At 60.2% G+C, this 13499-nt stretch overlaps 1 protein-coding gene across 1 annotated transcript; it reads right to left on the reverse strand.

Moving 5' to 3' along the window:
• Positions 1 to 1709: 1709 nt before the first annotated feature.
• LOC135979410 (uncharacterized) lies at positions 1710 to 12061 on the reverse strand. The gene is made up of 2 exons (XM_065579776.1): positions 11587 to 12061; positions 1710 to 5634 (listed from the first exon to the last, which is right to left on the reverse strand). The coding sequence occupies exon 2, from the start codon at positions 4117 to 4119 to the stop codon at positions 3040 to 3042; it is 1080 nt and encodes a 359-aa protein (XP_065435848.1). The 5' UTR covers positions 4120 to 5634; positions 11587 to 12061; the 3' UTR covers positions 1710 to 3039.
• Between the last annotated feature and the right edge of the window lie 1438 nt (positions 12062 to 13499).

The raw sequence follows: 13499 nt of genomic DNA on the forward strand, positions 1-13499 counted from the left end.
CCCTGCCCCTGGTCAGAACCCCCTCCAACACCCAAACTCCCTCCCAGACCCTGCATGCCCTCCTCCACCCCAACCCCCTGCCCCAGGTCACAACCCCCTCCAACACCCAAACTCCCTCCCAGACCCTGCACGCCCTCCTCCACCCCAACCCCCTGCCCCAAGGTCAGAACCCCCTCCAACACCCAAACTCCCTCCCAGACCCTGCACGCCCTCCTCCAGCCCAACCCCCTGCCCCTGGTCAGAACCCCCTCCAACACCCAAACTCCCTCCCAGACCCTGCACGCCCTCCTCCACCCCAACCCCCTGCCCAGGTCAGAACCCCCTCCAGCACCCAAACTCCCTCCCAGAACCCACACCCCCTCCTCCACCCCAACCCCCCCGCCCCAGATCAGAACCCCCTCCTGACCCAAACTCCCTCCCAGACCCTGCACCCCATCCTGCATCACAACCCCCTACCCCTGTCAGAGCCCCCTCCTTCACCCAAACTCCCTCCCAGACCCTGCACCCCCATCCTGCATCACAACCCCCTACCCGTGGTCAGAGCCCCCTCCTTCACCCAAACTCCCTCCCAGAGCCCACACCCCCTCCTCCACCCCCAACCCCCGCCCCAGGTCAGAATTCCCTCCAGCACCCAAACTCCCTCCCAGACCCTGCACCCCCTCCTGCACCCCAACCCCCTGCCCTTGGTCAGAACCCCCTCCAGGAACGAAACTCCCTCCCAGACCCCACACCTCCACCTGCACCCCAACCCCCCGCCCCAGGTCAGAACCCCTCCAGCACCCAAACTCCCTCCCAGACCTCACACCTCCACCTGCACCCCAAACCCCCGCCCCTGGTCAGAACCCCCCCCCAGCACCCAAACTCCCTCCCAGACCCTGCACGCCCTCCTCCACCCCAACCCCCCACCCCAGATCAGAACCCCCTCCAACACCCAAACTCCCTCCCAGACCCTGCACGCCCTCCTCCAGCCCAACCCCCTGCCCCTGGTCAGAACCCCCTCCAACACCCAAACTCCCTCCCAGACCCTGCACGCCCTCCTCCACCCCAACCCCCTGCCCCAGGTCAGAACCCCCTCCAGCACCCAAACTCCCTCCCAGAACCCACACCCCCTCCTCCACCCCAACCCCCCCGCCCAGATCAGAACCCCCTCCAGCACCCAAACTCCCTCACAGACCCCGCACCCCCTCCTCCACCCCAACCCCCCGCCCCAGATCAGAACCCCCTCCTGACCCAAACTCCCTCCCAGACCCTGCACCCCCATCCTGCATCACAACCCCCTACCCCTGGTCAGAGCCCCCTCCTTCACCCAAACTCCCTCCCAGAGCCCACACCCCCTCCTCCACCCCAACCCCCCGCCCCAGGTCAGAATTCCCTCCAGCACCCAAACTCCCTCCAGACCCTGCACCCCCTCCTGCACCCCAACCCCCTGCCCTTGGTCAGAACCCCCTCCAGGAACGAAACTCCCTCCCAGACCCCACACCTCCACCTGCACCCCAACCCCCCGCCCCAGGTCAGAACCCCCTCCAGCACCCAAACTCCCTCCCAGACCTCACACCTCCACCTGCACCCCAACCCCCGCCCCGGTCAGAACCCCCCCCCAGCACCCAAACTCCTCCCAGACCCCACACCTCCACCTGCACCCCAAGCCCCCGCCCCATATCACAACCCCCTCCAGCACCCAAACTCCCTCCCAGACTCCACACCCCTCACCCTCTCCTTCATCCCAACACTATGCCCCAGCCTGGAGCTCACTCCTGCACCCAAACTCCCTCCCAGAAAGAAACTAATCTAACAGCTGTTCTAAGGTAAGAATTAGGCTATTTTGAATTTACTTAACTCTATTCTACATGTTTTAAGACTGAAATGTAACCACAGAACAGCTTTATGTTAACTAAAAGGCAAGTTTAGTACAGCGTTAATAGCCTCGATGCCATAATTGTGATCTTTTTGTTTTAAATTAGGAAAAGACTTGTATACAGGGGTCCCACAAAATCGAATAGCCCCGGGCCCACAGGAGAGTTAATCCGGCCCTGGGAATGGGGGATTACAGTAAGGCCTTTCCACCTTAACTCTGATCTCGGGACACGGAACAGTGCGGCCCCCTTGTTCTCCATGTAAATTGTGTTTTGTATGGAAACGCTGTAAGTACAACAACAATCCCAGCCCGCAAACACCCAACGTCTGCTGGGCCCTTCCTCGAGATGGTCTGGGAAGGGCTGGCTGGAGGGCGGGGCTGGGCAGTGGAGACTGGCCATCGCTGGCTGATTCTTCTGTCTTGCACCCCAGGTTCAGGCAGATTCCCCGGCTCAGACTCCTGCTCGGGGGGGATCGGGAGGGGGCAGGATGCAGTCTGGGCCGTTCCCAGGTAGATCCCTGTGTTTTATTCCACAATTGTTAATCTGCAGCTGTGGCTTCCCTGCCCTGCTCTGCCTCCCCCAGATCAGCCGCTGTCTCACTAACCCATCTCTGGTGCAGAACCTCTCGGGCCCCATTTCTCTGGGGCCTCCATTGTTCCCAGCTCACCTGTCTCAGAGGAGTATAGCAGTGTCACGGAGTATTGGGGAACTCAGGGCCCTGCACCCCCGGCTTCCTGCGATTCACCATGACTCTCAGCCAGCCAGTAAAGCAGAAGGTTTATTTGGATGACAGGAATACAGTCCAAGACAGGTCTTGCAGGCACAGACAACAGGGCCCCCCTCAGTTAGGTCCAGCTTGGGGTCCCAGGGCATCCCAGCCCACCCCCCTTTGGGGGGTCAGAGCCATCTCTGCCTCCCAACCATCTCTCCAGCCCGCTTCCAGCACTCTGCCTTCAGCGACCCCTCCCACAGCCTTTGTTCAGTTTCCCGGGCCAAGGTGTCACCTGGCCTCCAACCCCTTCCTGGGTTCTCATGTTACACGCTCAGGTATTCGCCTTCGGGCAGACTCCCATCCCCCAATGCAGACTATCCTAGCCACACTCCCCTGTCAGCATTCACACACCACAGTAAGAACAGGCCCAGTTCATCACATCTCCCCCCTTCGAGACCGAACTGAGCAGGGTCACTTTAGCCCTCCTTGGCCCCCCACTTCAGGTGTACCCTTGCCACGGGCACTTTGACTGGTGTTCCGCCCACCCCCGTCAGGGTCAGGTAGGTGTTGGGCACCACCTGATCTGGGGCCACCACCTCGGGCCGGGCCAGCGTCACCTCTGCGCCCGTATCCCAGTATCCATTGACCTTCCTCCCATCCACCTCCAGGGGAACAAGGTACTCTCCGGAGGGACAGCCCCGCGCCCACCGTATAAACCAAAAAACTCTGAGTCTGGAGCATCCAGCCCCTAGAGGAGCTGGCCTGGGGCCCTTCTCTCTCTTGAGCAGTTGATAAGCTGCCAGCCCCTCTTGCGTGAGAAGCCTGCCCCTCGTCTGTCTGGGCCTCTACCAAGTTAACCCAGTGCGGGTTCGGTCTGCTCAGTCTGTCCTTGAGCTTGGGGCACTGGGCCCGAACGTGGCCTCTTCGGCCGCAGTAATAGCAGCTCATGTCCCGTGGGTCCCCTCGAGCCGGTCGGTTGTCCCTGACGCTGGGCATTCCCCGTGGGAGGGGATTCCCCATATTCCCCCTTTGGGAGGTCCCAGGGTGACTCTCTCTCTGCATCGCGGCGGGCCTGTTCCTTTGGGGCTCCTCCCTGCCACCCCCTGACCGGCTCTTTACAAACTCATCAGCCAGCTGCCCTGCGTGTCGCGGGTTCTCTGGCTTTCTGTCCACCAACCACAGCCTCAGGTCGGATGGGCACCGCTCATACAGTTGCTCCAGTACCAGCAGTTTAATCAGGTCCTCCTTCGTCTGGGCCCCATCAGCCCACTTGCTGGCGTATCTTTCCATGCGGACGGCTAGTTGCAGATATGAGATCTCAGGGGTTTTATCCTGACTCCGGAACCTTTCCCGGTACATCTCAGGAGTCAGCCCAAACTCTCGTAGCAGGGCCCTTTTGAATAGTTCGTAGTCCCCTTTCTCTGCCTCTTCCAGTTGGCGGTACAATGCCACGGCTTTGGGGTCCAGTAAGGGGGGTAAGGACCCGGAGTCTGTCCGCGGGATCAACCCGGTGCAGCTCGCAGGCCATGTCAAAGGCCTCCAGGAAGTCATCCATGTCCTCCCCCTCCTTGTGTGGGGCCAGAATGCACTTATCAAAGCTCCGTGCAGCCCTGGGTCCCCCCTCACTCACCACAGCCGGGGGTTCGCTGCCCTTCAATCTTGCCAGTTCCAGTTCATGCTGTCTCTGTCTCTCTTTCTCCTCCCGTTCATGCTGTCTCTGTCTCTCTTTCTCCTCCCGTTCATGCTGACGCTGTCTCTCTTGTTCACGATCCCCCAGCTCTCTCAGTTTTAGCTCTTCTCCCATTCCAGCCAATTCCGCTCCACGGATGCCGAACGTCGCCGGGAGGATCCTCTGCTGGCCGGCGAGCTTCGCCGGGAGGATCCCCTGCTGGCCGGGGGGGGTCACGGCGCCCTCGGTATTTGCTGGGCTCCTCCCCACCCTTCCCCTAGGCATAGGAAGGAGGGGTCTCGGGAAGCCCTCAGCAGCCGGCTGACCACTCCCAGCTGGGACAGACACTGGTGCCTGCGCTGCATTTGCCAGGCTGCTTCCCTGAGACACAGGGATCAGTTCATTCGCGCGATCTTCCACCTCCAGCCGGGCAATGAGCTGTTCTTTGGTGAGCCTCCCAATGCGCAGCCCCCTCTGCTTGCACAGCTCCACCAGGTCGCTCTTAAGCCGCTTGGCATACATCTTCCTGCTGGCCACTCACTGGCCTGTGTGCTCACAGCTCCCCACAGTTCCCAGGGGGACCCCTAGTGTGCCAGCCCTTCTCGAGGTCACCACCTCTCTGCCAGGGTCGAGCTGCAGACTCCTCCGCCCCTGGGACCACTCGCTGCGATCCCCCCGGGGGACCCTGTTACCGCAAAAGTCCTTCTCGCTGGTCACACACTCCCAGGGGTAATAACCGTCTCTCTCTCACTCTTCAGCACGCCTGGTCCCCATCAATCCCCCTTCGTTTTACTGCTCCCCAGTCACTTACTGCAGGAAGCGCCGTCCACGGGGTGCAGTAGATCCCGCCGCTGCCACCAGTTGTCACGGAGTATTGGGGAACTCAGGGCCCTGCACCCCCGGCTTCCTGCGATTCACCATGACTCTCAGCCAGCCAGTAAAGCAGAAGGTTTATTTGGATGACAGGAATACAGTCCAAGACAGGTCTTGCAGGCACAGACAACAGGGCCCCCCTCAGTTAGGTCCAGCTTGGGGTCCCAGGGCATCCCAGCCCACCCCCCTTTGGGGGGTCAGAGCCATCTCTGCCTCCCAGCCATCTCTCCAGCCCGCTTCCAGCATTCTGCCTTCAGCGACCCCTCCCACAGCCTTTGTTCAGTTTCCCGGGCCAAGGTGTCACCTGGCCTCCAACCCCTTCCTGGGTTCTCATGTTACACGCTCAGGTATTCGCCTTCGGGCAGACTCCCATCCCCCAATGCAGACTATCCTAGCCACACTCCCCTGTCAGCATTCACACACCACAGTAAGAACAAGCCCAGTTCGTCACAAGCAGCCAGGACAGAATTTGGAACGGAGTTTCGGGGGGGGGGGTTGTCCTCCCTCCTGACTCGCAGCCGGTCCTGGGGGTGGAGAGAATTTGGCGGTTAGGGCCACGTCTCGGTGCCAGTCTGTATTTTGCACCAGCTCACTGCCCAGTCTCAGGGAATGCTCAGAGCAGGATCAGTGCCGTAGGGGCAGGGCTGGGGAGCATTCGCCGAGCTGGCTGGGTGCCCGAGGCTGGCATTGGCACAGCAGGGAGGGGGGCAGAGCAGGAGGAAGAGCACAGGGTAACAGACGGTAGAACTGGAGAGCGTGTCACCCGTCCCCCGGCACCAAGGCAGGGTTAGTCTCTGCCATGCTTTGTCCAGTCCCCTTTTAAATAGCAACCAGCCCCCTTCAGGGGCCGAGTGCGCAGTCTGCCAGCCCTCACCGCTCGGAGACCTTTCCTCCTGCTCCGCAGGTATCTACTATTGCCCACTTTTCTCTCTTTACTCCAGGCTAGGCCCCTTGGCCCACTCCGTGGTTCCTGTCCCTGCCTGATGTTCTCCCTTTGAAATGGCCACACACTATTAGTCCCCCTTTGATGTCACCAAGACAAGCTAGCACCTCCGTGGTGGGGGAGGGGGAAGGGCTCCGTGGCCTCCTGGGGGCCCGTCTAGCCCTACATTTCTATGTGTCTGTGACATTTTAGTCATTTTCATCGTTCCCCATTACCCTGTCCCTGCAGCCCCTCAAGCCCTTCTCTGGCTTTTCGCTGAATTCCTCCCGATTTGGTGAGGTCCTTTTGGGCGTGAGGGACCCAGAACGGGACTCAGTCCCCCTGGGGCACTCTCACCAGCGCTGCACTGACATCGCCTCGTCGCTGTATGACACAATGCATCGGTGGGCGCAACTCCAAGCCCACATCCTCTGTCGTGGCCATATGACAAGGCAGACCCATAGCCCAACTGCTCTGCGCTACTCTCCTCCCAGGTCTCTTCGGCCACGGCTGTTTCTCCGGTCTTTCCCGCTGTGTTTTGGGTTGTTACACCCCCCATGTCTTCACTTCCACTTTTCCAGGCTGAATTCCACTGGCTTATTTCTTGCCCTGGTTTCGAATCTCTCTCAGCAACTTCCTGTCATTTCTCTCTCCTCGTTAGTGTTTGCGACGCCTTCCAGTTTGGTGTCCCGTGGAGATGCTGTGAACAGACTGGTCATGCACCTCTCCAGGGCATCCCGCTGGCTCTTCAGTCGGACTGGACCTAACCCCGAACCCTGCAATGCCCACTGGACGCCCTCTCCAGCCCTTAGTACCCCCGCCCTATGTCGTTACCCTCGATTTGTGGGCCTGCTCAACTGCTTTTCTGTCTATCAAACGTGTTACTAAAGCTCTGAGAGAATTCATTCCATGCGTTCCCTTCGTTCCCCAGCGAGGAATTTGATCTAGCGCAGCAATCATCAGCCTACGTTGCTATGACTTCTTCAGAAATCCTGATGGCTCCGCTGCCCCCTAGATACCTGCTGTAGGGTTTGCAAGATCTGGGCTATGCCTCAGTCATTAAACCGTTCCCAGCAGTACCCCTGCTTCGTGTGCCAGACCCCCCAGGGTCACACTTTCCCACCAGGGTGGCCACGCCACCTCAGCACCTCCTGGAGGGGCCTTCTGGCTCCAGCAGCTCCTGTTTATCCCCACGGCTCTCCACCGCCAGTCCGACCGAGAGCAGAGCCCTGAGCGAGGCTGTTCCTCCGCGGGGAGCAATGCCACCAGGGCACCTGCAGTGAGGTCAGGCAGCCTTCTGCAAACAAGGTTGTTTTTATTAGTTCCCTGGTGCACAGCTGAGGTCGGGGGTGGGGGGGAAGGTAAATTCCAGCTAGAGTCCATGTGGGTGGAAGCCAGAGCCCCAAACCCGCCCTCTCCTCGGCGCCCAGTTCTCTCTTCTTGGCCCTCTGTGCCTGCTCTCTTAAGACACAGCCCCCTGCCCGCTCTCCAGCCAGGGCCGTGCACCCCGCTTCCCCGCAAGGAGCTGGGAGAGGTAACTCGCCCTAGGAGTTAACGTGGGTCATTGAGGCTTCCGTTGTCTCTGAAGGGGTTTCCATTCCCCTCAGCTGAGTCCAGGCCAGCAAGCCCTAGAGGCCCTACATCTCAGACCTCTAGCCCTGATCTCCCATGGCCCAGGGAGAGCAGCAACTCCTTCCCCCCAGGACGCGACCATGCCAAGCAGCTAGTCCCGAGTCACACCGATAGTTCATAAAAATGTTACAGCAAATTCCCACTCTCAGCTCCCTGCCTCGCTTGCCTCTCATTGGCTCTGCTGTGTGGAGACCCAGACAGCAGCTGAGGACGGATGTGCATTCGCAGAGCTGGGTGGGGAGACAGGGGGGTCACTCGCCAGCTGGCGTGTGGGCCCCGGCCTGGACTAGCAGGTGAGGGCTGAGGTATGTGAGCCGTGGGTAAAACCTGAGAGTGTAAAAAGCTGTTTGGGGCGCGAAAAAGGGGCTCCCCCAATCTCATTCCCCCCCCTCCCCCTCCCACCACTGTCCGCCCTTCGCCAAGTGCCTGATGAAATGTTTGCCCATTGCACAAGTCCTGACCTGAGCAAGGGGGAGCTGGGATCTGCACAGTGCAAACCCTGCAGTCACACAAACATGTTTTCAGCAAGGCCCTCCCCAGCTCGACCAAGAGGGGGTGGGGAGGGGAAGGGGGCCCTCGGCCAGGCAGCGGGTGAAGCACGTGGCTACCCCTTGATTGGGATATTCTGTTACACAGATGCTAGTAGCTCCATCCCCCCCTGCACACCAGCCCTGCTCCATCCCTCGAGGGCCTGACTCGGTGGGACCAGGCCAGCCAGGGACCAGCCTGCCCCACTGCCGTGCCCAATGTCCGTTCCCTCCCCGTCGGCCACAGTGTCACTGCCTGCTCCGACTCCCAGCGGCCCTGCGGGCGGTCGGCCCCCGCCCCAGTCTGCGCCTGCACTAGACATGCCGCAGCGACACAGCTGAATGGTAGACACTACAGCGACGGGAGGGGTCCTTCCATCACTGCTCTGAGAGCGGGAGCTGGGTCAATGCACCAATAGTGCTGCCTACCCAGGGGCTGTCCCCTTAACTCTGTCCCACGGGGCAAGACATGTTTCACCGCCCTGAGCAATACCGTTAGGTCAACCTAACTTTGTGGTGTAGACTAGCCCTAAAACCTGCTGCCAAGGCATAGGCAGCTAGTCCCTCCCCCACAGGGCCACCTGGACAGATAGGGACCATGTGAGTCAGTCCCAAGGCCCGTGGGCATTACAGTGGTTATTCGTTTAATCTGTGGTGCGTACGGCTGTGCCAGGCACTGCACAGAAGACTCCTAAGACACAGGCCCTGCCCCAAGGAGTGTCCCATCTATGCCAAGGGCACCAAACGAGGCCAGAATCCGTACAGCTCTCCCTCCTTCAGGGCAGCTGGTCCGGTTTACACCAGTGGCGGATTTGGCCCGTCCTCTCACGGACATCCCTTGTCAGCTGTGCGCTTTCTCAGCTGGACTAGCCAGCAGCCTGTGACCCACACAAAGCTGTCCTCCAGCGACCGCCAGGGATCTGCAAACCACTGCCCGAGAACCACTGAGCCGGGGGGCGGTGGCCAAGTGAGGGTGTAACAGGGTGAGGGGTAGGGGGCAGGTCCAGGGGTACTCGGGTGACACAGACAGGGCTCCTGCTGGGTCCCATGTTTCTCTTACAGAGCCGGGGGAGCATGTTCCCTCTTTGTAAGGGCTGCTCGGGGGCGTGACTCCAGCGAGGAGAAGGGCTGCGTGCCCAGGCTGTGGGAGGACACTGGAAGGCCGGGGAGAGCGAGGGGTGAAGGAAGGCTCTGGAGGACAGTGGCACTGGCTGACCGGACAGGACAGGGGCAATTCCTGCCGAGACGAGGCCAGAGACACAGGCAGGGCTGGATGGGGAGCGCCCAGTTTGAGCTGCAGGGCGATGGGGGGACCAGGGAAGAGACTCTCGGCCAGGGGCAAGGGGGGAAGCTGCAGGAGAGTGAGGCTTTGGCAGCCACGTTTTGGGGGAGCAGGAGGGGGCAGGGGCAGTGTCTGCAGGTCTCCAAGAGGAGGTGCCTTATTCTTTTCTTTTGTAATTTAAGCAGTTGAGCTGCTCCAACCAAAGGCCTCCCGATGTCACCCCCTTCGTCCCTGCTTCTCCTCCCCAAGCTGACAGCAACTGCCCCATTCCTACTTTCACAGTCAGCCTTTTGCAGTGTGTTTCCTCGCCAGCCCAGCTCCCAGCTTGGGAGCGCAGCAGGAAAGCGATGGACACAACCAACAGACCCTAGAGGCTGTTGTCTGCAGTGCTGGGGGAGCCGTGTGGGTCCCAGGCTCTGAGAGAGACAAGGTAGGGGAGGGAATCGCTTTTATTGGACCAGCTTCTGTCGGTGAGAGAGAAGCTTTCGAGCCACCCAGAGCTGTTCTGCAGGTCTGCACCCAGAGCTCTGAGCGGCTCAAAGCTTCGCTCTCAGGGCAATAAGAGACATCACCTCCCCCACCTTGTCTCTCTGAAACCCTACAATAGAGAAGCAGATCACACAGTTAGTGACCAGGAAGGAGAAAGACACAGCTACACACACGCACGACAGCACCATACACACACATGCACACACACAAACTGCCAGTGGAATTATGGTGGGAGGTGACGGACGGCTTGATTGCCTTCCTGAGATGCTTCCAGTATTGCCCCTTGCCCCAGGCAGGACACTGGAGCAGCTGGATTAATTGTCTGAGCTGGTACAGCAAGCCCTGTGTTCCTGTATCAGAGGGGTAGCCCTGTGTTCCTGTATCAGAGGGGTAGCGTGTGTTCCTGTATCAGAGGGGTAGGTAACCCTGTGTTCCTGTATCAGAGGGGTAGCCGTGTGTCCCTGTATCAGAGGGGTAGCCCTGTGTTCCTGTATCAGAGGGGTAGCCGTGTGTTCCTGTATCAGAGTGGTAGCCCTGTGTTCCTGTATCAGAGGGGTAGCCGTGTGTTCCTGTATCAGAGGGGTAGCCCTGTGTTCCTGTATCAGAGGGGTAGCCCTGTGTTCCTGTATCAGAGGGGTAGCCCTGTGTTCCTCTATCAGAGGGGTAGCCGTGTGTTCCTGTATCAGAGGGGTAGCCCTGTGTTCCTGTATCAGAGGGGTAGCCCTGTGTTCCTGTATCAGAGGGGTAGCCGTGTGTTCCTCTATCAGAGGGGTAGCCGTGTGTTCCTGTATCAGAGGGGTAGCCGTGTGTTCCTGTATCAGAGGGGTAGCCCTGTGTTCCTGTATCAGAGGGGTAGCCCTGTGTTCCTGTATCAGAGGGGTAGCCGTGTGTTCCTGTATCAGAGGGGTAGCCCTGTGTTCCTGTATCAGAGGGGTAGCGTGTGTTCCTGTATCAGAGGGGTAGCCCTGTGTTCCTGTATCAGAGGGGTAGCCCTGTGTTCCTGTATCAGAGGGGTAGCGTGTGTTCCTGTATCAGAGGGGTAGCCCTGTGTTCCTCTATCAGAGGGGTAGCCCTGTGTTCCTGTATCAGAGGGGGTAGCCCTGTGTTCCTGTATCAGAGGGGTAGCGTGTGTTCCTGTATCAGAGGGGTAGCGTGTGTTCCTGTATCAGAGGGGTAGCCCTGTGTTCCTGTATCAGAGGGGTAGCCGTGTGTTCCTGTATCAGAGGGGTAGCCCTGTGTTCCTGTATCAGAGGGGTAGGTAGCCCTGTGTTCCTGTATCAGAGGGGTAGCCGTGTGTTCCTGTATCAGAGGGGTAGCCCTGTGTTCCTGTATCAGAGGGGTAGCCCTGTGTTCCTGGCGTAGAGGCCTTGGTTCAGGAAGGTCCCGGTGCCGGTGAGAAGCTGGCGCCTGCGGGCTCTGGCCTGGGAGCGCGGCTGCCCCTCGCTGGCTCCACAATCCCGGCCGTGCCTCGCCGCGCACCCGCACCCAGAACCGCCGCTTCTTTTGAATAATGTCGAACCCGAAGCCTCTGCGGGTCGATGGGTGGGGTCCCTGGTCCCCCTCTCCCACTGTCTGTCCCCCCGTCTCATTGCTCAGGCCTGTCCCCCCCCACCACAGTACAAACCTCTCTCTCTCCTACCGCATCTTCCACCTCCGTCGAGTCCCCCGGGTCGGCCCTGGCCACCGCCACAAGGGTGAGCGCAGCCGCCAAACCCACCAGCAGCCAGAGCCTCATCCTGCAGCGGGCTCGGTCCTCGCAGACTGTCCTGCTGGAGGGCGATGCAATGTCACAACCCCGCACGGACCTTGACTGTTGGATCCCAGCTCCCAGGCAACCTGCCTAACGGCTTGGGCTCCTGCCTGTCGTTACACATTTACCTTCCTGCTCCTGACTGGCCACTGACTCACCCAGCCGGCTCCCCGATAAGGGAGAGCCAGTCCTGTGAGCGAGCCAGGCCAGAGCCGACCGAACCGCCCGTTTCGGGAGAGAGGGAAACAGAGTCAGCGGCTCCCCCGGGGCAGGGTGCGCACAGGGAGCTGGCGAGGTGGGGAATGGGGCAGCCCTTCACTTCAGCAGGAGCCGTCCAGAGCGGAGCTCCGGTAAATAGTCCAACCCCGCGGGGCCGAAGTCCTGAGGGCTGAAACCCTGAGACCCCCCTCCCCACAGCTGAATCCCGGAGCCCCAGCCCCACCACCCCACCGCAAGGCAGAAGCCCTGAGTTCCCCCCCCCCAAGCCTAGCAGCTGAAGCCTGGAGCCCCCCAGCCCCACTGGGCCCTGGGATTTTTATAGTATTGGTGGGAGGGGGCTCTGGGAAATACTCTGTACAGTGGTCCTCAAACTTTTTTTTCCGCAGGCGACTTGAAAATTGCTGAGGGTCTCAGCAGACCACTTAATGATCTCTCCAAATATTGTTTGTACCATTAGCTAACTATTATAAAGCGCTTTGGATAAAAGTGCTACATAAAAAAAGTTAACGTTTTTTGTTCTACACATAAAAGCACACAACTCATATTTTAAGATCAGTAGTCTTACCTTTCTAATGCGATGGATGTGCCCTCTCCCCTGCCACAGCAGCCCCCAAGCTGGAGATGGGAAGGAGGGGGTGGTCTCTCCCTCTCTCCCCCACTGCAGCAGCCCCCGAATTGGGGCTGGGAAGGAGGGGGGGTCCTTTCCCTCTCGCCCCCACTGCAGCAGCCCCCGAGCTGGGGCTGGGAAGGAGGGGGTGGTCTCTCCCTCTCTCCCCCACTGCAGCAGCCCCCGAGCTGGGGCTGGGAAGGAGGGGGTGGTCTCTCCCTCTCTCCCCCACTGCATAGGGTTACCATACGTCCTCTTTTTCCCGGACATGTCCGGCTTTTCAGCAATCAAACCCCCGTCCGGGGGGAATTGCTGAAAAGCCACACATGTCCGGGAAAATGGCCGGCACTTCCTCTCCCCCTGTGGCTCTGCTCCACTCCTCCTCTCTCAGATTTACAGAGCCAAGCTGCCCGAGCAAGCGCTACTGGCTTCAGGCAGCACCACCCCCCCCGCCTCCGGACCCCGAGCCCCCAGCCAGGCACTTCTCCTACCCGGCTCCAGCTGAGCTGCTCCCACGGTGCAAGGTCCCGAGGCAGGGGGGGTGCTGCCTGAAGCCGGTAACGCTGGCTCCTGCAGCTCTGCTCTGTAAGTCTGAGGGGGCGGAGCCGAGCAGCTCAGTTGGAGCCGGGGAAGGGACGTGTCCAGCCAGCTCTGGGTCCTGAGGTAGGGGAGGGCTGCCAGAAGCCAGCAGCTCGGCTCTTACAGTCTGAGCTGGCAGGAGCAGCTCAGCTAGAGCCCAGGTAGGAGAAGTGCCTGAAGCCGGTAGCACTAGGGCAGCTTGGCTCTTAAAGAGAGCCGAAGAGTCAGGGAGCAGCAGCAGTCACCAGAGCCTGCTCTAAGGTAAGCCAGGGATGCCAGCAAAGCTGGGAGTACCATGCGCCGCTGATTGCACAGGTGGGGGGCAGCGCTGGGGGAGCTGCTCCGGGGAGTCGCCAAAAAGCACTGACTGGTGGGGGAGGAG

This window comes from Chrysemys picta, unplaced genomic scaffold (assembly GCF_011386835.1).
Source record: "Chrysemys picta bellii isolate R12L10 unplaced genomic scaffold, ASM1138683v2 scaf810, whole genome shotgun sequence".
NCBI lineage: Eukaryota > Metazoa > Chordata > Testudines > Emydidae > Chrysemys > Chrysemys picta.

Bases quoted from the DNA above. Each gene is read 5' to 3' on its own strand.
- LOC135979410 (XM_065579776.1), bottom strand. From the start codon at position 4,119: ATGACTTCCTGGAGGCCTTTGACATGGCCTGCGAGCTGCACCGGGTTG.